General features: G+C 42.3%; 2 protein-coding genes across 2 annotated transcripts in view; both read right to left on the bottom strand.

Moving 5' to 3' along the window:
- The window catches only part of LOC135938529 (nucleolar protein 58), a 28,387-nt gene extending 13,564 nt beyond the window's left edge, over window positions 1-14,823 (bottom strand). The window contains exon 1 of the mRNA XM_065482205.1: window positions 14,547-14,823. Coding sequence (XP_065338277.1) covers window positions 14,547-14,711 — 165 coding nt within the window. The 5' untranslated portion in view covers window positions 14,712-14,823. The remainder of the gene's footprint in view (window positions 1-14,546) is intronic.
- Window positions 14,824-18,563: 3,740 nt separating this feature from the next.
- LOC135941349 (inhibitor of Bruton tyrosine kinase) lies at window positions 18,564-25,243 on the bottom strand. The gene is made up of 18 exons (XM_065486765.1): window positions 24,976-25,243; window positions 24,137-24,706; window positions 23,712-23,933; window positions 23,442-23,645; window positions 22,938-23,186; window positions 22,740-22,885; window positions 22,367-22,510; window positions 22,181-22,308; window positions 22,025-22,128; window positions 21,848-21,970; window positions 21,587-21,798; window positions 21,288-21,536; window positions 21,039-21,234; window positions 20,645-20,955; window positions 20,405-20,592; window positions 19,994-20,348; window positions 19,678-19,941; window positions 18,564-19,169 (listed from the first exon to the last, which is right to left on the bottom strand). The coding sequence occupies exons 2-18, from the start codon at window positions 24,467-24,469 to the stop codon at window positions 18,893-18,895; spliced, it is 3,705 nt and encodes a 1,234-aa protein (XP_065342837.1). The 5' UTR covers window positions 24,470-24,706; window positions 24,976-25,243; the 3' UTR covers window positions 18,564-18,892.
- Window positions 25,244-25,325: the final 82 nt, after the last annotated feature.

Here is a 25,325-nt window from a genome sequence, read left to right as displayed (position 1 = left end):
GGCTGCTGCCGCGCTGGCTAATGGCTTTCGTTGTGTTTTAATGAATTCGACGAGAGTTAATTATTCACTCTCGATACCGAGATAATGCATGCGTGCTGCAAAATTGTGCCAGCTCAGCGTCCCTTTCAGAATCTTTCCCAGAACGTTGCGTTGACCAGCGATTTTTGCACCCTTGAATAATTCATGCTGGCGGCTTATCGGTCCGAGCAGTTGGTTATATTTATTCTGCACGCGAAATGTGCTCTGAAAGCAGCCTTCATAAATGCATCGTGGTGAAAGACGTACGTGGCCCAATTTGGCTGAATGGGAGGGAAGCTTTGAAAAGTTTTCTTCCTAAAAAATCAAGCTCCCCTCAATTTACGGAGGGTTTGAAAGGCCAATCTTCCTCTGAATCTTTGAAGGACAATCTGTTTAGAAAAAACCTTGGTAGATTTGGCAATTAAATACCTTAAAACTGCGTTCGTTAGGTCCCAGTTATAAATGTTTTAGCCATCAAGAGACGAGAAAAGTTGTGACGCATTACATACATACATGTGTAATTCGCGTTTGGACGGCATGAAAATGAATTAAGTCGGATGGCATGGGCGAGCGCGTACAACCGCTCGTTTTCGCGGGGCAGATATCAGAGCCAACGTCACATGACAGAATGCTGCAGCACGTGAAGGTCGCACACGCGGCCGGGAAATTCCCCTGGAGCTGCGATGACGCGTGTATCATGCGCCGCACTGTTCGCGGAAGCCCTTCACAATTCAAATCTGCGTTTGTTGTTATATGAAATGCAATTCCGCCTTGGTGCTGGAAAAATGATAACAACAACTTCGCAGGAAGCCGGCCAATATTAATTATTGCGAAACGCCTCTTCCCCATGTGTGTTACATGCTTTGATTACAATCCCAGTCGAGTTATTCAACGCGAAATAAAGTCACTTTTGAGCTTTCCCTTTTGTTTTCAAACCCACCCTTCTATCACGCTGCGCAAGTCAATATTATCACTCTCTTTCCAAGCTTCCGCATGACGTCGCGGGTAGATTTATTACCCTTGAATATTGGAATCGATATCACTTAAGGGTAGCAGTTTTATTATTACAAAAGGAACTCCTCCCAATAAACTATCAATTGAGTATGCTGCGCGCTCGCCAACAGTTTCAGCAGCGACGGGCCCGTGAAAAAGAGAGGCTCTGTAATTTTTTACCCAGGCGTGGGTGGCCAATTATTCACTAACACCGCACTACCTTATCATCGACCTGTAAAGGGAGAGTCCCGCTGACCTGCAATAAATCTATCCAGCTATATAGAACGGCGAAAATCGTGGCAGAGCCTGATTGTAGATGAGATTTTTATATTGCTTTGGCCGGGAATAAAAATGTGATGGTCAACGAGCGTGTTGCTCTCAAAAAAGGCAAAGGTTAAAATTTCAACTGCTTAAAAATAATATCATATTTATTCGTTTATCTGTTAAAAGCTTCAGTGTAAAGCCGGATCTATACATTTAGAATAATTTAAGTAGATGAGCTTTACAGGTCAACAATTAAGAACATTTTGCATTGTTGTCTTTAGCAAGTGGTTCATGGAGTCTGTTGTTCGTAGAATTTAGCAGCAGTTAACCTCTAAAATGTGCAATAATGAGATCAGGACCAAATAACAGTAGTTAAATTTTAGATTTTGCTGAATTTCTTGCAAAAAAGACAGTTTTAAATTATTTTGATCCCTTTCATCGCGATCTATTCAACGGTGTGCAAATTTTAAGGTAAGTGTCCCTTCTGTGGAAATATATCCTTTTCCCCAATTTTCAGAGAGTAAACTATGTAAAGGTAAAAAGGATTTTCACTCTTTTGCCGTAAATCTTTACAAGGAAAACTAGCAAATCGTATTTGGATGACAGCAAATATAGACACCTTAAATAACTTTCAAAGAAAGATATTTCAGTTTGAGTCAGGATCTTATATAGATAGAAAAATAAGATTAAGTCTGATCGAGGAATTTCTTCATACAAAGAGAACCTCAAAATCACTGCTAGATTAATTGATGCAATCACATTTATTCCTTTTTTTTATCAAAACCTATTTGTAGATTTCTCAGGTGTGTAGGTAAAAACTCGGTGTAATCGGGCTGAAAGGCTTTAAAACGTGTCTTGTTGTTGTTGTGCTAGTAAAAAACACATCTTGATTGCAGGCGCCAGTCCGCAGTACGGTAGGAAAGCAGAGGTTTATTAGCGCGATTTTACGAACCTCTCCAATTGGCCGGTTTGCCGGTCCGTCTCTATATCTGTGCCGCCTTGGAGGCGTCGTAAAGCGAGGGCCGGAAGCATAAAAATTACCTGCTACTATCGCGGATAGCAGCTCGACGGAAGTGGCAATTTTTCGCCGGCCGCTTGGCTTTGACAGTCTGCTCGCTTAAGTGTCTGGTAAATAGCGATGCGATAGCGAATTGGCGACACGGCGGACAGAGGAATTTCGTGACAGCTTGCCGACATGCGATCTCCCGCGCGACCCCTTTTATTGCCCGCTCGGAGATTAGCGCGGATTTCCGCCTGCGACTTTATTTTTGACGTCCCAACTGTGCCTCCGGCGGCGCGTTCGACCCACGCCGCCAGCCACTTTTCCTTCTTGTAAATGCATATTGTGTTCATCCAGCGAGCGAACGCCTCCATTCCACCCACGCACCGCTCGAAATTGGCCTTCGTATTGGCCGCTTTTGATTTTCATAGAGCCGTCGTCCTACTCAATTGCTCATTTCCATACCGGGCCCGAAGAACGTAATTTCGCTGATGAAGTTATACAATTTTCCCCATCCGTGACGCAAGGCGGAGGAAAGCGTAACACGGAAAATGTATTTGAGAGGCGATGCGATAATATTCGGAGAGCAGGGAGGAAAGCCCCTAATTCAATTCTGGTCTTTGTGCGACGCACGCGACGAAAGGATTTTGCGTTGCGCCGTGAGAATTTTTTAATGGTGGTCGTAGATCACATTCGTCGTGAATGAAAGAAATGCTGATTTTCACGCTTTTTCATGTGACTGCATAAGATAAATGGCCCCATTCAAATGCATTAACCAAAGCAGTGAAAATTGATCAAAAGTTCTAACACTTGAGTTGGTAAGCCAAGTAGAAGAGTTAAAGTAGCGGAAAGTGTGGGGTATTGATTTTCCACTCTATTCGTTTGCCTGCACGAATTTATGTTAATTTTAGTTCAAATATGTCGGTGCTAATAGTTTTGCCTTCTCACCTTATTATAAATTTTTGTTTTCTTTATCATCTATCTGCACTCCCTTGTAACTTTCAAACAAAACAGTTGATGTTAACTATTAGCAAATTGTTTGTTCATCTAATGAGTGACTTCTACAAAAATTAACCCTCCATATTCACTTATATAATTTTTAATCGCGCATAGTTGTCTAAATTCTAATTTATATAATCCAGAGGCCATCGTACAAATCTGCATGCAAAGTAATTAATTCCATTGATATTAATTCTGGAATTCCATACCCGGAAACTGATGCTGTGATTTAGGGATTTTAAAATTAATTTTAGAGTTGCTGCTTGGGTCAACTAAAATGGAATAAGGGTTTCTTTATTGCTTGACACAGGATTTTGAGACACGCACTCATCCTGATTTTCGTAATTTGATTTTTGTAGAAAAGTTGCCTGTCAATCCAACACGAGGGAAGACTGTGTTCGGCAATTATGTGTTTAAAAAATTATTTTCTACGTTTTCTCCCAAGAATACTCTAAGGGTTCTACATTTTGACAAGAAGTGATCAGTCCTGATTGGATTGAAATTTTCCGATTTGACCATTTTCGTAATTAACGAATCTTCAAAGTTGTTCAAAAATAAATAAATTTGTTCACTCGATACGTAGATCCAACATTTAAATCCTGTGTTTTTATACGCATTTGTGTCTGATATTGATATCGCCTCTCGTGACCAGCAAAACGCGCCCACCTATTCAAATATTCAATTAGCAACTGGCTAATTCATCCGGAATTCGGCCCTACCAAGCTTAATCAACGCTTTCTGTTGAATCACCATTGTAGTGCCGCCGTAATCAAGGCTCGCATCACACGTCCCGGGCAACACAAAACAGTCTTGCTATGGCCGCCGACGGGTCGAGTGCGGCCGGGAGCACACGTTGCTCCCTCTCGTCATCAGAGGCGATGCATAAATCATGCAGCTCGATGGTGCCAATTATGCGAGCGTCGAACGCTGATGTATAATAATACAAGTAAATGCAAACGTGCCTGCCTCTCCGGTGCCGTGTGTGTGAGTGTGTGTGTGTACGTGGCCGGCGAGCCGGCAAGAGCGACAATGCGCGTGTCATCGCATGTCGCGTACAAATTCGTACCCCGCATTGCAGCAGCCAACACAATACAATTCACACAGCATCCTGCAGTGAGGCACTTTTCTCTCTCACTCTATGGGCCCGCGGATGAGCACGGTGCGGGTCAAGGGCGCGTGCTTGATGTGCACATCAAAGGCCAGTGACCGCTCGTCGCCCACTCGCGGCCCATTATGCTCTCGCGCGCGATACTATAAGACGAGGAGGCGGCATTCTTCTTCTCGCTCGACAATGACAATGACGGCCACTTCGTTTCCGGACGCCCGAGTGCTCGCAATTATCCTCCGCGCGCTCGCGTCATATCTTTGCTTTTCGTCCCCGCTTTCGCCCGCTGTCTGCTTGTGTTCTCTGTCGCTTTTTGGCCGGCTACTAATTGAGTTTCGATGCGTATTGTCAGCAGAACAAAAAGCCCACACGTTGCTGATTGATTTTAGAAAACGGTGTAGCAGAACAGACTGGCTTTTTGTTCCTGTTAGAGTGCGGGCGTGTGTTACAATGGCGTTTGATTTATTGAAAACATTTGTTGCAGAGAGCGATAAACTTTCCAACTAAAAGATTGATTGGCTGATTGGCGGACGGGACATTTTTGGCTTCCTTCTCTCTTTTTCTGCCATTAAAAACTCTGCAAAAAAAGTAGCAGAATTTATTTTATTTTTACAGGACAGTTTCTTTTATTTAAAACTTATTACGTCATGCAATTTTTAACTCAAAATGAAATATATTTTGAGGAAACATTGAATTATTGCGGTGCTTCGAAAATAAACAGTGGTTCAGATGATTTTGCTCTTTGCAAAAATATTGTTTGTGGCAAGAATAAACAACAACAGCTCATTCTCAGAGCGGCGTGTGATGGGATTTGCTTATAAAGAAAAAATATTTACTTATAAACTTTGGAAGCTTTAAGATCGTGTTTCAAGGCAACTTATCCCTGCGGAATAGGACCAACCATATTTATAAATTAAATCTAACCATATGATATTTTCTCTTTATATATAAAGTTTAAAAACGTTTAGTTTTTGTGATAACCACATTCTAACAATAAAAATACACCTGCACAAGACTTGATTAACTTTTGGAGACCAAATTTTTGAATAAACCAAGCTGCAATAATAGTGAAAAACGCTGCATTTAACAATAGAAGGTACCAATGATTTGGGGTGATTGACAAGGAGAGGTGTGAACCTAGCTTATTACTCCAAATAATAACTTAACTGTTTGTGATTCAGAGCTTTCTGGGTGCTCCTAAGGAGCTGAACGAATGCAAACTATGTTTTGATAAATGGCACGGGACTGCCATTTCAGCTTATGAGTTTAGATCTCTTAGCATGTGATCCTTTCCTTCGGCATTTCCTTTTTATACCCGAAATAATTATTTCACCACTTGAGTTTTGAAGGAAAAAGACTCACGAAGAAAATGGTAGTATGTATGGTCCCTGGTAGTACAATGATGTGTATATAAAATGTACTCAAAAGATGAAATTCATGCAACGAGAGGCTTTATTATACCTTCTTCGAATAAAATATGCTTTTCATCTGAGTTCTATTTCCAACATTCTTTGCAGAAGAAACCGTGAAAATTGAAAGGATATGCAACGTGCTTCGCGTAGCAGATGCGCAGGATGCCTTTTTTCCTTTCCACATAGTCTGCACCCAATACATAGAAGCATTATTGTACAGTGGGCAAAAAATGCGAGTGGGTGGGCATTTTGCACACTATGCAGCATGTATAGCGAGTGGCGTGAAAGGTTAGAGGTAAAATTGGGTCGCGGCGAGCTTGCCAAAATTCCCTACAAGCTGCTCCACGTGGAAAGGTCGAGAAGAGGAGGAATGAAGTCGCGGCTCGTCGTGAAATAATAAAGGCGCTCGCAGTTGCGCAGCCCAATACCGCCCTCGGCACCCTGCGAGTGCAGTGAGTGAGTCTGTGTGCTTTTCCGCTTTTCATTCGCATTTGGTTCGGGGAAAAATCGAGCAGCAGAGGCAGGGCCGGCTAAAAATAGCCGCGGCTGCCATCTCCGTCTCTCTCGCGCGCTCAGGGCCACTTTGCCCGCTAATCAATCAATACGCCGCGCGCGCGGAAAATCACGCCGGCGTCACTCTGCCATGCAGCAGCCGTCACTCAGGTTTCGGTTCGCTGTACTCGCGGCGTAAAATTAGCATGCCCGTCTGAGTCTGCCGGCAGAAATAACTTGTAGCAGCAACAATGATCGCTCGCTGACAGCCCTTCTTTCGGCTGAAAAAGCCGAGCTTGTCTTCACCAGAATCACGGTCTGGCAATCACTTCTCGGAATCTCCTCGAGTAATAAATCCCAAAAATACAACAGAGGGTAGTGTTCGCCTTCCATTCTCTTGCTATAGCTATTAATGGAACTAAAGCCCCCAAAATGCACGAATCCCACTTGGAAAAGATGCTTGCTGAGACCAAATTTTTCCTCGATGTTTGCTGCGTAGTGGAAATTTAATAACACACTTCATCCCCGTTCATTTCAGAGCTATTTAACTAAACTCTAATGATATAAAAGGAATGTACAATTTTACAGCCATAAAAATTATTTATAAAGATTTTGAGAAGAATATTATTCATTAGTGTCATTTTTACGTAATAATTACAAGCCCTTATGGTCATTGAGCTCCAACAAGATCAACTAAAGTGAAACCATTGGAGTGAGACGGCGGGCTGAGAAGATTTATTACGACACAGTGCCAAGTTATGCCAGTTATGCAAACATAACGCTTGAAGAAACCTCCGAACTATCAGCACTTCTACTTCTTAACAGTCTGGGCTTTGTCCTCCTGGGCAGGGTGCAACATTAATTTTACTGGTACAGCTAGCCGCACTTTTTGGAAAAAAATCACAGCTGTTTTAAAAATTGTAACCAAGCTTGATTGCATGCTTCGCGTGATTTTGCAATATGAGAATCAGAGCGATGTTTGGGGATTAAATGAAGGCTTACATGCGCCTACGTTTGACTCCCTTATTTGCATTTGGATTTGGGAGGATTGCGAAAGCGTTCGGACTCGCTACTTGCTGCTTTGCACCTTTCCAGAATGCGAGAATATTTCACGAGACGAATGGCAGGAACACGAGCTGGTCCTTTCCTGGACTAGACTTTCTCCAATGAGGCCCGTCTGCCTGCATGCCATTCGTTCGCGAGTTGTTCGCTATCAGGAGGGTCATCCATCTCGTTAGAGGTGCACCGATAAATGAAAAACCGGTCCAGCTTCACAATCTCGCGGTGGAAGCCTGCTTATAAAAACAATTTTTTGTGTTCTGCATAAGATTTTGTCATAGTTTCTATTACATCTTGCCAATACTTTATCATAAAATTAGGAAAAGAGTTGATAGTGCAGAAAATATCATCTCCCCAGCAGTTTTTTTATTGTAGAGAATATAGTTGCTTATTTATAAAATTGGCAAAGTCTGCTCTCACTTATTACGTACTTGCATTCTGTTCTTTGCCAAATTGTGAGGGTAAACACCAATAAATGTTTTTGCCACAAAAGCGTATATTAAAATCCTTTTCATCCCCTGCAATGTCATCCAAAGCTTGAGCGGCGACGCAAATGCCACTTTTTCAAAAGGCAAACACAGATCAAGTTGCGCGAGCGATTGCAGCTCTCGTTTCGCGGCCGATCGTGAGTGAGTGGGTTCTCTCATCGTGCAGCCGCCAACCCTTATCTCTCGCTACAAGTACCTGCGTCACCTTGTGTCAATATTAAAGCCCTTTTTCGCGCCGGCTGCATTGACACCCGCATATGCACACGGTGTACAGGTGTGTTGGAGCACTACACCCGCCCGCGCCGTGTGTACATACACACTCGACGGATGCTCGGCCCGGCTACTTCCGCAGCACACCAAGGCGCGCGCGGTAAACACACGACAAAAGGCACGGCTTTGTACACATTAAACGCCTGACCTACATTTAAGATGGCCGTGGTGAGGGATGCGCACCGGGGTTGCTTTCAAAATTGAAATTCACGAGCTTTTTATCAGTGCCGGTGTTTATGAAGAACATTTACACTCTGTGCTTTTATATTTTTGTGTGTATTGACTGTTTATGTGACAGCAAAATGTTATATCTTGATTATTTACAAATTAAACACCTAGCTGCATTAAGTATGACTGATTAACGGAATGACGTTAGTTAGTTGGTTAGTTTTTACTCAATGGAGATATTTTAATAGTCCTCATTTTTAGGGAAGTGATCAAAAGTTATTTTACGGTGAGTTGAAATATTATTGAAGGTTAAATTCAAAATATTTAACTTTCGAAGAGGATTGCTACTGCAAAACCACGGCTTCCAATGCATATATTATTTTACTTATTCCTATAGATTCAGTTAAAGCCAAAATTGACTCAGACAGAACTGTACGTATGTGAGGAAAGTTGCTGCAAAGTTTGCATGCTTTTCAAAGGGTAAGCACTGTATTCCTTCTTGAAATCTTAATTTATTTCATATTTATCAAGGAGTTCCCCCAAAAGTCTACGACTCAGATGGATAGATAATGTCGATAGGAGTCAAATCTGCCCAAAAATATGGTCAAATTTAAGAACATTTCATTTTTAATTGTAGCAATGGCCTCCTTTGATTATTGAACATATTTGTTAACTCTTAACTACAAAAAATTGATCTATTTTCTAAGATTATTCAAACAGCTGTTTATTTTAGCAAAAAATTCTAAAAATTGCAATTTTTTCCCTGTGTCAATCCATTTTAAATCGGTGTAAATTAAACTTTTAAAATTGTGTATATATATTGTAATACTTTACACGAAAAAAGCAAAAGAGGAGGCCTAAATCTGTTCGAAAAGAATAAATCCGGTATTCCCATCAACAAACGATAGCAAGTAATTTAATTTCACTTTAAATGTCTTCCTTGAGTCTAAATACTGCTTCTTTACATTAGTGGAATATTTTGTTGAAATACCTGATGCGAAAATTGTTTAGAATTAGTTAGCTACTTATTGGGTCAGTCTGATAAGGCAAATCAATTTTTTTCTCTTTATACATGAAAACTATTTTTAAAGTTTTTTAAGATTTATATCTCTTCACAATAGCGTTCACTTCATTCCACTCTTTTTACTTCATTCATACACGAGTGCAATAAAAGGCAGTTCCTCTGGCAGTAAATCGGCCAGAAATAACGAGTCCGTTGTTAAAGTCAAATCAAAGCAAAAATGCTAATGCAGCTGCCAGCCGACGGGCCGGCAGGCCAGGGGTGTACGACTTGAGCTGAGGCCAATATACGTGAGACACGCGCACGTCTGTGCCGGCCTGAGCGACTTTATTTAAATTCCCGACGTCGAGAGGCGAAAGGGGGGTTCGCTGGGCTGGTCGGTGGCGTGTCAGGCCCGTTGATTATTGCCCGCATCTCACCTGACGCACCCCCCGACATTATGCAAGCCCGCCGCACAACAAAGGCCTTTTATTTGTTGCCGGGCGAGTGCGTAAAATTGAAAGGTAGCAGACCGCTGATGACCGAGTAAATAGAGGAGAAAAATGGGGCCACGCTAGGGGGTAAATCAAATCCCGCCGGTTGGTTTTGTGCGTGGCCACGTGAAAAACGCGAGCATTTATCCAAGTGGAGTGACAGGAAAATCAAAGCTCTGATTGTTTGTTAGTTGCTTTTTACTGAGAATGAATTGGACGCGTATTGCTTTTGCCGGTGAGGAGAAAAACGGTCTAGTTTATTTAGGTTACCACTGGATCTGACAGCAGCAGAGCTGAATTGTAGTTTTTAGATTTAGAATCTAAATCTTTTGTTGTCTGTTTCAATCGCACTTAATTAATGGTGTGTTTAAATCTGCTGCGTGTGATGTGCGGGAAGTCGGCCCTGATGCAGATGTTGTGGAGTTAATTGAACTGCGCACACGCATTGGGACCTAGACCGTATCAATAGCTCTTACGAGTATTCAGCATCTCGTCTCGAAATAATGTGCTGGGTGCCATTGCAAAGTAACGTGACGCAACTGCTGATCAGTCTGCGTCCCTGCTCCGCTGAAAGGGTTATTAGCCTGCGACACGCTGTGAATGACTGAACAACTCTTCCACATTCATCATCAACCTGCAGTGCGTATTCCAATCGAATGTACAGCGTTGAAATTTCCCAAATTAGAAAGCGGTTGAAATAGATGCAGATTATTCCACCCAAACTACGCAAATTCGCTGCTTTCGCGGCCATTAATGAAAACAAATGTCCCTAAAAAGCGTAATGACCCCGGACGCAAAGTTCTCGGCTCCCCGGCTAAACTTTTGCACATTATCCGACGAAAGAGGGCGGCACCCATCTCATTTTCCCAGCAAACAAGCTTTTCGGCCTGGCGAAGATGCCTTTGCATTATTAGATAATAAACAGCTCTTTAAGAATTATGCAAGCGCGGCTACGGTGTGCGTTAAAAGCTTCTCTCGGCCCCTGCCTGCACGCACGCGGCAGGCCGGAAAGTTGGCAGGTTCTTGAGCACGCGGCGATTTCAGTGAGTCGACAACAAATTTCCTTGACAGCCGCCGCCGCCGCCGCCACCGCGGAGGCAGTTTAGCAGGCGTCAAAGCGCTCGCTCGGGTATGCAAGCCGCGCTCCTTTGCCAAATTAGAGGCCGCAGCCAGCACGGCCACCTTGTCGTTTATCTCCTTAGCAGAAATTGCTCCAAGACGCGCGAACCACAATTCGCACACACACACGCGCGCGCGGCAACACTTATAAATCACACGCAAGACGGGCTCGAGATAAAAGTAAAATATTCTTTTGAGCCGAGTCTGGGGAGTTTATCAACAAAAGCCAGCAGCATGGCGCAAGCGACTCGGCCAAATTTTCATACATACCAAAAGTCATTTGTAGTTTTGCTTAAATTTATGGTGTGCTTTTATGACATTATTTTAGCTTTCCTTTTACTCCAAGTATGGTAGTTGTGCTGCTGTAGTGATGTATGGTCCAGATGTTTGGAATTTCTCGAATTCTTGCTGTGTGCTTTTGTCAAATTTATCTTTCACCAGAGGGGTGAAATGGCTGCTGACGCAACGAAGCACACAACATACTATCCGAGCATAGTTTACGCCACGCTAAGTCTTCAACCTGTTTTCCTCGATGTGATATTTAAGCCTCAAATATTACCAACCCATGTTTTAACGTTTGTTTTGATTCCTAGGATTGAGGTGTATTTGAAAATTACGTGTTAATGAAATGACATTTCGCGATTTGTTTAATCCTGCTGCTGTCCAGTACGTGAACGTGTTAGAGCTCTTTTTTATCTTGAATATTGCTGCTGTCAGAGTTTGAAAAATACCCTGTCAAGACAATTACATTTAACATCAATCCAAATAAATCCCCTTCAACCCTAGCAAAGTCTAAAATTACGACGGTTGGAGCTTGGCAGCATGTTGTTTGAAACGTGAAAGGTGGGAGTTTGGGATAGATTTTATTTAATTCTAAAGAGTTTCTAGCAGATAAAATGCTTCTGGAAGTGCAAGCAACACACGATGTTTTGCGTTACATGCAGCAAATGCATGGGGTGGAAACGGGATGAGGGTTTATCAACCTCAAACCCCTTTGGCTATCTAGGGAAGGTTTACACAAGTCGAATTATGTGCACTTTTTGCAATTCTGATAGCTAGAACCTGAAATATTGGCGGCGGCAATATTTGCAAAAATGAAACTTTTGATTTTGGCTAACTTTGTCATCAATTAATTATAATAGCCGGAATTACAAAATCTGCACACCTTTGGACTCGTCTTGACCTCCCCTGAGGAGCTGAAGGGTTCTGGGAGATTATCTACCAACCCGAATTGGTATATTTTCCAGCTCCGTAGTAAAAAGGTGTTGTAGTAGTAATAATACGATGAATGAAACAACGAATGGATAATTATTAGTCTATATAGTAAAGTATAATCCAAACTTGACTTTGTCATCCAGAAAATAAGCCATTAGATTTCCAAATCCCCATTTTCCTAACATATGTCATTCTTTCTGTTTTGATTCCATTTGAATCACTTTACATTCATCGCATAAATTTTAAATGACCAAAATAATGCGTGATCACATATTCGATTTCAAATTTCAATTGCCGAAAATCAAATGAATAAATTATTAACATTCTCGTAAATTCTGCAATAAAGCGAATAAATCCCTTTGACCTTTGATTCCATATAATGGCAAAATGCAATTATTGTACGATCCTAAACCGACATAAGCACTGTTTTAATCGGAGAAATAAACTGCAAAATCAGTTCATTATTCGCAGTATGACTGTAGTTTAGTTTCGATCAGTAAGAGTTGGCGATTCGTGCCATTTGAGCCCCCCATTCGCCTGCTCTTTATCTGCAGCTGCATCGGAATCAATTCGCTCTATGGCGACGTGTGTGTGTGTCCTCCATACTGCGCAAAGAGTGTATAATATACTCGGAGAGTGAGTCACACGACATTTATTACTCTGTACGAAATGCAAAGGAGCACACGGCGGGCCGCCCATATCGTCCGTGCCGCATGGCTGGAAACCCTAGCAATGCGCATGGAGCTGCCGGAGAAGAATAAATAATATCCAGTCTGGCCGCCAAATAGCATCACGTGATGCGGCCAAAGAGAAGACTGCCTTATTGACGTGGAATCAATTCACCACAGCAAGTGCATGTCAACACCAACCCTTGCAGCGTAGTTCTGATTCAAGGAAGGGTTGCCTTTGTGCCCGCCCGCACCGCGCACCGCACACACGCCGCATGGAAAATCCAATCGCGGCTGGCAGACTGCTGTTGTTGTTGTTTAGTCGCCGATGTGACAGAGATATTCCTCCAAAGGACCCGCGATCAAATGGAACGCCGCTCTCGCTGTGACTGTGACGTAAATGCGACAAAGCGAGCAGAGATTTCCGTGTTTTTGACAGCATATGACTTATTGTCGTGCTATGGTTTGCAGCGCGAGAAAATTGGAAAATTTCGATCAGTAGCGAGGTTGGCCCGATATTTATTGGGGTTTCGTGGTCAAAATTGATCAGATTGCTATTTACTCGCGATTTTCGACAAAGCAAATGTTTGTCTCGGTCTTCCTGCAAGATTGATTGCAGGCAACCCCTTCCTATTAGGACACCAGATCCATACGTCAGTGGGTATAATGCGCTTCAAGTAAACACTGTGTATAGGAAAATTGAGTGAACGCGTGCCGATAGGTTGAAGGGGGATTGATAGGCAGCTTTGAAAAATTCCCACTTTATTCGTCGTCATGTTCATCAACTTGAAATAAGTTAATTCATATAGGGGTTAATACTTTATATAATAATTTCTATTTATTCCATACATCTGTAAAAGGGGTTGGAGATAAGTCTTAAATATTATTGTAGGAATGGTTTTGCGAGTGACCCTCTCAAATTTCATACTAAATTAATTGTTTATTATCACTGCTATCAGCTTGCAGTCATCCTAAATTATAATAAAATTTCGACTTTTGCCCGAGGTAAAGTATTATGAGATGACAAAAAAAAAAGGAAACAAAAATGGTCATTGCATATTTTTGCGATTCTTGTTTATGCTTAGATTTAAAAATTTAAATGAAATCAGAGGATTATAATTACAAGTACAAGCAAGTACATTTAATCACAAATATTCATTACACTTTACTTATTTTCTTATGCAATTTGATACACATAAGATGATAAAACTACAAGAACAGTTGATTATTTCTAACATGATATTTAATAGTAACAGATGTAGCAGTTCTGTTATACCAGATTTTTTGTTTAAATAGTTTTCTTATGTTTTGTTTATAGTTTCTTATGCAAAAAAGCTGCAATCAGTTATACAAATTTTTAGGACTTTTAACTTACAAGATGCAGCGCTATTATCTTTTCCTACGATACATTTTTTGAAAATACCTTCGAAAAATTGTACGCACTTATAAACTCTTGCAACTAAAGCAAATTTAAAAGGAGAGCACTTGTAGATGAGTGGGAAAAGAAATTTTAAATTAAAGCCTTATTAGTGCACGGAGTGTTTAAGCTCAAGTAGTTTTAAGACTTCTTGAGTGAAGTTTAGCGCAGACGTGGTAGACGTTCAAGTCATTATCATTTGTTTGAAATATCAAAGTGTCGTAGGAAAACCTCAACGTCAATGACGTGTCTGATTAAACGGAAAAAAATGACTGGAAATCTTATCAATACTGCGACAAACACCAAGGAGTTTCAACCACGGCACCGAACGGACGGAAAAAATGAAAAACCAGTAATAAACTCACGATTTTGTGATTGAGGTGCGCGAGCTCTCGTTCGGTGACCTTTCTGCGGGTCTGCTCCTGCTGCTGGCGTTTGTACTGGTTGTACTTGTAGAAGAGGTACATGCCAGGCAGGGCAAGCACCACGAAGGGCTTGATGAGGGCCGAGGTGGCCAGGTTGCGAGGCATCCTGCTGGTTCGCAGGCACGCCGCAACTGCCGACGAGAGAGGCCCCGGCGCCTTACTGCTGCTGATGCCCGTCTACACCCCACTGGCCAGGCCTGTCGCGTACACCAGTCTACTCTACTGATCGCACTGCCCGCGACATCGCCGCCTCCCGCCCTGTCTGCGCACGCCCCTGCCGCCGGGGTGGTTCCGCGCGAGCTGCGTGCCCGCCCGGTGCCCTCTCGTCAGCTTCCCTCTCGCGTATTTCTCTGCAAAAAGCCGACCTTTTCTAGCTGCTCACACACACTCTCTCACTCACTCTTACATGCACGCCTAGCTCGCAGACTCTCGTCTGACTTCGCGCGTCAAATCTAGTTCTGCACACACGTGCATAAATAACCAATTTGCAGATTGCTTTGAGCTTTGGTGGTCAAATCTCTTGACCACTTGACCACGCACTGATTATATGTGACGCCAATTTGCTGTATAATGCAGGGAACTGAGGAATGGGAAGTAACATCATTGTGCTTCTTTATTACGAGTCAATGCGGATATCTTAAAAATTGTTCTAAAAGTTGTAGGAAAAACAATATAGGAAAATTAATGAAAGGGAGAGAAATCCACGCAGAGAGAAACTATAACTGTTAATTCTTTTTAGTGACGAAGAAAAATTATGCTGATATTGTTTCCAAACGCATTTAATTGATTGTAGTTAAAATCCCAGACCTTCGGAAACTCAAACTTCTCATACTTATTACATCTGCAGCAGCAAAATCTGATGCAACGATTATTTCATTTAATTTAAGAAAACTAAATATCTAAATCATGCGCAGATTTATATAACTCATGACACGTTTTTTTCCTGTTCAATAACAGTGCTACAAAATTTTACATCGGATTTCTCGGTTCTAACACGGCGCGCACGTCTGTAGATAGAGTGCTTATTTAACACAATTGGTTGAAGCATGTTGTCTGCTGCGCTATAGCTATACTGCTGTGTACTCTTTCGCTGCCATTGGCAAGATAAAAGTCACGATCACTTTGCTATATCTAATATTGATCTCGTTTTTGCTCGTGAGCACTGGGGTTTTGCCGGCCGAAATGTGTACATACTCACATGCACAGACCCGTGTACGCACGAGTCACGATAACCTGAGTGTAACACTACATACCTCCAAGGCGATGGATAACAACGTCACAATGTCCGATAAATTTCCCTCCAAATACTTCTAAACTAATCTTCAAGGTTGTCGTCTGTCCGAAGAGAATAAACGCGCATGTTGATAGGTGATAAGATAAAGTTGACCTCTCTGGGATGCGTTATTTCCGAAATTATCCCATGAAAAGGATCAATGAATGAGTCGCGCAGGAATGATATTACCTAAAAGCTGCGGCACGTTTCCATCGATAAACATTTGTAATTCAAAGTAAGGCTGGCCCGATAAAATCTACTTCGTCTCGATTTCTTTGCCGCATGATGCAGGTAGTACTTAGACGAAAGCTTCATCGATAAATCAATTCATGTAGCGTTATTTTTGGTATTCTTGCTGTTCCCATTGAGTAAAAGTTCCACAACCCAATTTTTGACCATTTTTACTAATAAAGTATTTTTTAGTTTCTTATAATTGTCTTTGGTTTGTGGACGTGTGAAATGATCTTTTAACATACTTTATACCGAGAGTAAGTATAATAATGTCGAAACCCCCACTGGCATTGAAATTGAGAGCGAAAAATCTGCAGCAGCTTAAAAGCTTCCGCTCCAGCAAGCTGCAGAGAGCATAAAAAGGAGAGCAGAAGCAGGACAAAACGGTTAATAAGCCAATGGTGTGCAGTCGCTCCCACTCGGTGGCATAGTAGTGGCACCGCGACCAAAACAAGGGATGATAAAATCAGGGGTCGGTGACGTCAGCGGAGCGGCGGAGTGACGTCACCACTGCACGTCACGGCCGGCGCCGAACAGATCAATATTGGAGCGAGAGGAGCTGCTGGGAGCAGCCAGAGGCTGCATCTCGCTCGCATCTCGTTGATTGCATTCTCTTTGGCAAATGAGCCGGCTCGCTCGCTCTTGATTGCCCCGCTCACAATCGCTCCATCCTGCTGGAAATGCGCGAGACTCCGCGATGCTCACTCATGCTTGCTCTGCTCCGCAGGTTGCGTCTCAATTTTCTCTAGCCGCCCCGCGCGCACCCGCCGGCCTGTGTTATTGTCGCGAAATTCGGCAAGAAAATAGTGCACGCCGCCGGCGAACATCGGCTCGCGCAATCAATAGTCTGCACAGATGCTGCCGAGTTACAAATGGAACATTTGTGCTGGAAATTTTTATGAAGCAGAAATTTTATTACAGCGTTAGCCTTAAAAAATTTAAAAGCTTTCTCTCTTTTACTTCTTCATAGAAAAAATTTTTAAACGAAGAATTCCAATTTTACTCTCAGTACTATTTTTTTTATCCTTGTCCGTCCGAGGACCGGGAAGGGCGCGCACTGCACTAGCACGAATGCTGAAACCCGGGTCCCAATAACACCGCGAACGGATAACATGGGCGCACCAGGCCGCACAGGGACCCAGCCCACTCAAGGGCCACTTGCCTCCGCACCGAGGACTGCATTGAAACGCTAGACATTCGTCCCGTGAAGCCAAATCACGCATGCTGGAAAGGTGCAAACCAGCAAGTAGCGAGTCGGCGCCGGTGCGCCTCGTAATATTTAAGATGGAATTAAACTGAAAATACCCAACGAGAAGAAAATTTCATTATAGTTTCATTTTCTTATGAGAAAAAAATTATAATGGGTTTCGGTGGAAATACCTTTGAATAAAATTGCTCATCAGGTCAACGATTGACACGTCTGATAAAATAGCATACATTTATCTTAGGCAGCAATCGATTCAAGGCTGAGACGCTTCCTTTCTCATCAGCATCATCGAACCAGTGCAGAATTTGCATGCATGAATATTAATGGGCTTGATGAATATTCCAACTTCGGCAAATGTCAAGTGTAACGTGAAGCTAAACATTGCATCAGCACAGGGGTATGGAAATATAAACTTGCGCTCTTGAGAGCCGGCCGGTTGCTCTGCCCAAGTTCTCCCTCCACTTCCTTTATTAGTCTTTTGCAAAACTTGCATATATCCAAACGCTCTCGTCGGCCGAAAGTCGTACGATCAATAGGACCATTAAGACCAGCAAGCTCGCACATTTTCGGGAAATTTAAAAATAAAAACGTGCCGAACACGCAGCTAAAACTGCACTTATGCTTTTATGCGTGCTCTTTTTGTTTGTAAAAACTTTTCCACTCGACATAATAGCTTTGCATACGTCTTGGACCGTTTCAATCAGGGAAGAAATTTATGTAACAAAAAGTTTCTCTCCCTCGCTGATAATCTTGAAAGTTTTCACTGCTTAGCCAATAACATTCCCCTCCATTAAATTTGGGAGACGAGCCGTGGCTGTCAGAAAGTTTTATTGTCTGTTTGCGAGATAGGTGCGCAGATATCTCTCGGTGTGTACAAAAATCCCACTTGGGCTATGCTGAACGGCACGTAAGCGAATATCCAAAAATAAAGTATAGCAGGCAGCCATCCTTGGAGCATGACTGTGCGTGTTTGGAAAATTGCAAACTCGCATGTCGTTGTGTGTAAAATCTTGTTAGCGGCGGGCAGGCTTTTAGGGGAGGAAATCCCGCGCAGACGAAGTTCAGAGCGCCTGCAGCTCGCAGCTGCAGGCAACCTGCTTGACACCGGTGCTAAGCGTGATCCATACATTCTTCCATTAATTTCACAGCGGTACCATTTATCTCGATCAAAATTAATAAACAGCATAAATATGCATATTAAGGATTACTTCCTATGTGAATAATTAGCAATAAAATATTCAAGGCATTGTGCTTTGTTTCGCATTTATTAGACACCCATATTATACTACGTACACCACCAATGTACAATTTAACACAGCGTAACAAATGAAAACAAAAATTCAAAAATATTAAAGTTTTAAACATAATAATTTGTGGGTAATAAGACAGTCCTCTTTGAAACAAAGTGGTGAAATTTTGATTATAAAAAATATTTGGATGTGATAATGTATGGGGATAATCATCAGCTCTGCTTGAAGGAAGTCACCATGGACCTTATAATATCAAAGGCGGCCAAAAATCTTGGCTAAATTAAGGACTTACATCAAGGGCTAGCTACAGACAACGGTTCAACGTTTAACGTGTGGATGACACCCAGGTTGGAGTGGCAACAGCGCCAGAATCCACTCTGCGGACTGTGATCCTCTCATATTTATTATCTCCAGCAGAGTAGAAAGCCATTAGCTCCTGAATGGCCTGATCTTCTATTTGGGTGAGGTGCAGAGGTTTAGCCATTGCCTTCCGCAGGTTTTCCTTCTGCTGCTTTTGGTCCTTCACAATGGCTGACAAATTAGCTTCTCCTGGACTGACAGAGAGACACCAGGCTCCTGGAGGACTTTGTGGCGAGGAAATGCTGAAAAATAATATTTTTTGCTTTTAACTTAACTTCATTTTTTTCTGTAAAATTTAAAATGCATAAAAAACATTGAGAGTTAAAAAATTTTAATGGCATTTTGAGCTGCAAAGACAGATAGTACACACTTCAAACTAGAGGATATATTTAACTTTTTCAACCTCTGCTCAACACATCCCGAATAACACTGCTAAACTGATAATGCAGGGCCCGAAAGGCTGCAGAGAAGCTTGGGCCCAATAGTGGCCATCTTTTCGCCTCCCCACAAAGAGGTTTTTTATTGAAACACCAGACATTTGTCCCTAAAACCACTGGAAAGATGCAAAAACCAGCAGGTTGGTGCCAGTGCACCACCCAGCCTACTGAGCTACTTGAACATTATAAGTTTCTAAATTAGCCACCCAGAATGCTCATTTGCATTAAGGATGCCTTAAAAACGCGAGCCAATGGGCTGATAATCATGTCCTAACAATAAGTTTACTGCATTTTAACATAACTCAAAATTCACCTTGGATTTCTCTGGCGACTTGAGGATGGAATGGAAATAGCGCCTTGGACATGCTCCTCTACTGAAGATCTACTAGAAACCGCTAGCTTCTCTTGTTTCATTATATCATCGAGACCAGGACTTGCTGGACTTGCAAACTGCTTGTTCCAAGGAGAAACTGGCGTGGTCACCTCAGCTTTAGGAGACGTCTGTTCCTTGTTTGACTCAGATAAAAGCCTCTTCCGCTGTTTTTGTGACAGCTTTTTAATGTTAGGTTTGAACTCGCTGCAACAAATAAAATTTAGAGGCTTTACAAAGTAATCATGGGTTATCCAACCTGGCCTTGGGTTTGTTTCCATTCAAATCTAAATTGCTCAAGGAAGTCTGTAGAATTGGAAACATGGTGTTCCAAGCTTTTTTCACTCCAGGTTTTTTGACCTCAGGAGTTGGCTGCAGCTCCTCCACTGCCCCTGCTGGCTCCACTAGGTTTAATGTTATAATCTCATCGATCAAAGCCAAGTCATCCTCTAATATCTGCACGTCCTTGTCCAGATCTGCTGAACCATCCGACGCATTGGAACTGACCGAGTCCTTCCGCATCCTCTGCAGCTGACCTTCCCCTGAGCTGATTCTTCGCAGCCGGTGCTTTTTGGGTTTTGGTTTCTGCTTTTTGATTTCAAAACTATCTCCATCTGGAAAATTCGTGTTACATTATTCTTAACAAGGCAAATTCCTAAAAATTAATTACCATCAATTTCATTTATCCTAGAATGGTCATCCAAGAGCGTGGGAAAATGAGACAGGACAAACTGCAGATCATCGCTAGTCGGGCCGTTTGCGTAGGGGGTTATGATTCTCCTGCACATCACTGGATTGGTCTCTCTGTGGTATTTGGAGAGCTCCTCGAGCACCTGCCATTCCACATCATCCAGACCCCTGATTATAATTCTATTAGTCGTTGCTTAAGACAAAATCAGAATTAACTTGCCTTGATTCAATGAGGGCTGGCAAGTTGAATGAAATGTACTGCATGCAGCTGAGTTTTAGCTGGGCGGCGTTGTAGGTAAAAGCGAGTTGGAGTAGCTCAGAGGCATTTTTCAGAGTGAGAGATGCGACCAGAGCACACTCACAAGCTTCTTTGAGCCGCTCAATAAACATTTGATCAGCCACCACAAGCATAGTTCGTGCCAGCTCTGCGTCGGAGAATACCTTGGGAGCCTCATCATAGTACAGAAAATCCAAAAGAACATCCAGAACTGCGGTTGGAAGAGCCATCTTGAGGGTCGAGCTTCTGTTTGACTACGACAAAAATCCAGGTATTTAGAGGTTTATAATACTTAGAAAAATATGATGGAGGTATTAACGAGGAGAAAATTACATACCTCAACCCATCCATGGGAAAACATGCTATGGAAGTATTCCAGACGAGCAGCCAACACGCTTCTGTGCGCCTTAATCTCATCGCCTTCGATGCTCAAAACAGTTGCATCACATGAGAGTTTCATATTTCCTCTGTCAAAGCTCAGAGGCTGCGGTGTGTACAGGTCATGGCCATTTTTCAGAAGCACCATACCATTTCTATAATTTATTTCTTAGACTTCTTGTAATCTAGATTTAATTTGAATTTTTACTTGAATTGGTATCCATCCAGGGCTTTGCTCAGATTTGGCAATCCAAATGCCCTGGCAGTGGCTGCCAAGCTCTTGAGAGGATCGTCCTCTGCCTTTTTATTTGTAGCAGACTTGTTCTTTTTCTTCTTGCTGACCCCAGGTTGAGTCTTGTAAGCCTCAAAAGCAGAAACTTTTCTTGGATCATATCCCAACTCAGGTGATGATTTGACATCAGTCTTTTTCTTTGCACTAGCGTTCTCATAATTGATCCTTGAATTTAACATCGATTATTTATGTCGCAGCAAAGCATAAAGATTTACTTAATATCGCACTGGCCTGGTGTTAGCAGGCTACATTTGTTGGTGTAAATAAACTGAAGAATTTGCTCAAATATCTCAGGGGCTAGGTTCGGGATTGGAATTTCAGGGACTTCATCGCTTTCGGCGAGTGCTCTCTCCTGAATGAGAGCGTAAAGTGGTTCACTCCGTGCACCTATTATGCACTGATGTGCGGGGAATCTTCGGGATCCAACCTGATTCATTCAAATGAAATAATCCCATCAGGGTATTTTGTTGTTTTACCATAAACACGACATCATGGATTGAATCCTCTTCACATGCTTCATCCAGCAAGATTTTCATTTGTTCACCCATTTCACTTGATTCCATCTGTGGCACCTCAAAAAGAGCAGTTTTCGGATGGGCCTGGCAAAAATTAAAATTGTACTCTGATCCTTAATCAGCATGGACATCAATTACTTGAATAACCGTAAAGTTTCGGCCCCTAGGGTCACAGCTCACAGAAATTGCTCTGTGGATGTTAGGCAAGCGTTTGACTTTCACAACTTCACATTCGACATCACCTAAAGAATGATGCATTGAGTACAATCTTCAGTTTGAATAAAAACAAAATACCCTCAAATTTCTTCTTTTGCTTGAAGAACCCTTCAAAAGCCTCTTTGTCAGAGGTGGTGAACAGAAAATGCTGGTTAGTTAATGCAACATCTGTCACAATCAACTGCCGCTTTAGTTGCAAGGAGCACCTGGTAGCGATTATGATAAATGATTGAATAAATAATTAATCGCTTTAATCCGCCATACCTTGACATTTGATGTGTGGATTGCTGCCAAATGAAAACCTTCCCAGTGTTGTTCAAAGCACAGACTCTGAGCTCTTCACTGTTTTGCTCCACATTTGCATCAATATGTCCGCCATACACTGCCACCTTCACAACTCCCAGCATTCTGTGGAGGTGATTAGCACATTATCGTTTTTTTTAATAAATCGATTAATTTAGTATCATAATAATGATGAGTTTTGATTTATAAATTAGCAGAAAGGTTTTCAACAACTATACAAGCCTCATCAAGAAAACTCAAATGATTTAAAGGTCCCATTTAATACAAATCCATTTTAAACAACTCAAAACTCTCTTTGAAATTAAATTTTAATTAGTATTTTCTGTTTCTTTACCTGTAGGCAATTTTCTTGCACTTGTACTCATGGATGAGACAAATTATGCCCTTCTTCAGCGCCACAACAAGTGCGGCGTCACTGGATGCAACATGTAAAATGCAGTTATCCTCATCCTGCTTGAACTGCAAGGCTGGTGCCATAATCTTAACAATGATCGGTGAAACCTCCAGTCACTGAATAAAAGTATAGACTCACCAGCTTGGGAGTCATTACAGTTGGCTCTCTGTCAAGTTTTGGGTGACCCAGCTGCCCAGCATTCAATCCACAAGTGGCGATTCCCTTATTCGACCAGATAACGGAGTGGAACCTGCCAGCACACACTCCAAGAACCTTCTGAATAGGCAAGGTCTTCATGCCCAAGCACCTCGGAGACAGCAGGTGTTTAGGAGGAGGGTTTCCATTTAGGCCCAATTGATGGTACTCATTGGATCCGCAGGTGAAAACCTTTAAAACAGAAATGGACGCATTTCCTGGGATGAGAATTCTGAACAAAAAATTTTAACATTATTCATTTAAGAAGTCATCATATTACTTATGCCTACTAGTTTTTGCCCTCACCCACCAGCAGAGAAAGTTTGTGCCGTGAAATGAGGCGAAACTAGTAAGAATAAATTAAACAACTTTTTCAACGAGAAAAGTCTAAATTGAACTTCCACATATGAACCGTTGAGTGCCACCCTCAATGATATTAAGACTTACGTTGCCATTTTCCATTAGCAGAACCGTGTGGTCAAGACCGACGGCAACCTGGCTGCAAATGTCGCCAGCAGTCAACTTCATCTGCTGAGGAAATAGCGATGGCTTCTCAGAATCCTGGCCTAGGCGGCCGCCCTGACCGTGACCGCAGGAATACACTTTGCCAGCCTCACTTACAAACACTGAGTGATACATATTCATGGACACCTAATCAAAATTGACATTTAAATACCCTTTCTTCAAATTAAATCACACTAAAACGGTTGAAGTTACATGTTTGACATTGATGCTGCTGCGGCGGAAATGCTCCACCAGATCAGGAACGGTTCTGCTCTGCTGATTTCCAATTCCAAGGTTGAAGTTGGCATTGGTGCCCCAAACATAAGCCTCACAAGGACTGGACTTGTTGTACTCCACAATTGGAGGTCTACTTTTCATGGCCAGGTCCAAAGGGGTCATATCTTCCTTGTCAAACATGGCAGGGTTGGCTCCCATCTAATTTAAATTCATTTTTGTTATAAAAACATAGCTAATAACATAGTTGTTCACTGTGATTATGATAATGAGGTAAATATTCAGCCCACTAAAATTATAATTATTTGAAGTATTAAAAAATTACAAATGATTAAACTGGTTAGACTCAAAAAACACTAACTAATGATTCCAAATTTTTAATTTAGCAACGCCCCCTTAAATACCTGTATGAGAGCGACTGCAACATGTATCTGCCCATAAAAGAGACTCCTGTGAAGTGGAGTGTAGCCAGACTCGAGGTCTCTGAGGTTGATGGCAGCCTCTTTCTGCTTCACCAGCCACTCGACCACCCGGCGCCGGCCCTTGGAGGCGGCCACGTGAAGGGCCGTGCGCCCCTCGGCGTCCACCACCTGTCCCGGCCGCCAGCACAGCCACTTCATGTAGGCCACGGCCTCCTCTTCAGTGCCCCTCACCACGGCCGCAATGACGCTGGATGCATGGCCCAGAGATCGGCAGCGCCGAGTACACTCTGGACCCGCCACTTCAGCAGCAGCCATCGCACACGACTTTTATAAAGTTTGCAAATTCTTCAGCTCAAATTCACCAAAGGTGGTAGTTAGCTAATTCATTTTTGAGCCATTTGTGCGAAACATAATATTTAAAAGTTAGCACTTTGCTAATAAATTACGTAATATTTAGAGATAACAGTCTTTGGCACAGCAGGAAGTAAAACCACCCCAGCAAGGGGTGGAAGCGGTGCCTGTTTAGAGAGCCATAACACGGTGACAGTGGGCCTGAAACATACATTTCCATTGCATCATATTAAAGCATGTGATGACATTAACGGGAAGAACAAAATAATATTATTGGTGGGACGGCTAAATTTAAGGTTTCTGATGTTGATGTTCAGACAGAACATGGGTTTAACTGTATTTCTACTGACCAGGGTCACTTTTTTAGCAAATCACTGAGCTAATTTTTAGTTTACAGGAATAAAAATTCACACAGCGATGAAATTAGATACCTTAAATTTCAACAGAAAAAGTGAGAAACCAAAATTAACCTTATCTACGAGCGACAACTGTGGTGACCGAAATCGGCTTCGAAAAGAGCGACAAACACGAAGACACTGGAGTTCACTTCCACATCACCGAACATAGTAATTGATGGTTATTAATTACAAAGCGAAAAACAGTGCTGGCAGGAACTGTATGTTATCCTGTAACCTCGAAGATGGTGGTGAAAGTAAATTTGTCGATGCCAAAAAACAACAAAAAAGTTGAGTGTTGTTTAGAGTGACGGTAAGCAGTGTGCGATACCATAAGCAGACAGTAGACGAGGACGAGACAACATGAGTGAGTTCTCTCACCTGTAATCACCGGTTTTATTCAAAAGTGAGGAAATCTCTATACA

Source organism: Cloeon dipterum, chromosome 3 (assembly GCF_949628265.1).
Source record: "Cloeon dipterum chromosome 3, ieCloDipt1.1, whole genome shotgun sequence".
NCBI classification, from domain to species: Eukaryota; Metazoa; Arthropoda; class Insecta; order Ephemeroptera; family Baetidae; genus Cloeon; species Cloeon dipterum.
Note: the sequence above shows the minus strand (reverse complement) of the source record. Positions and strands in the feature narration are given on the sequence as shown.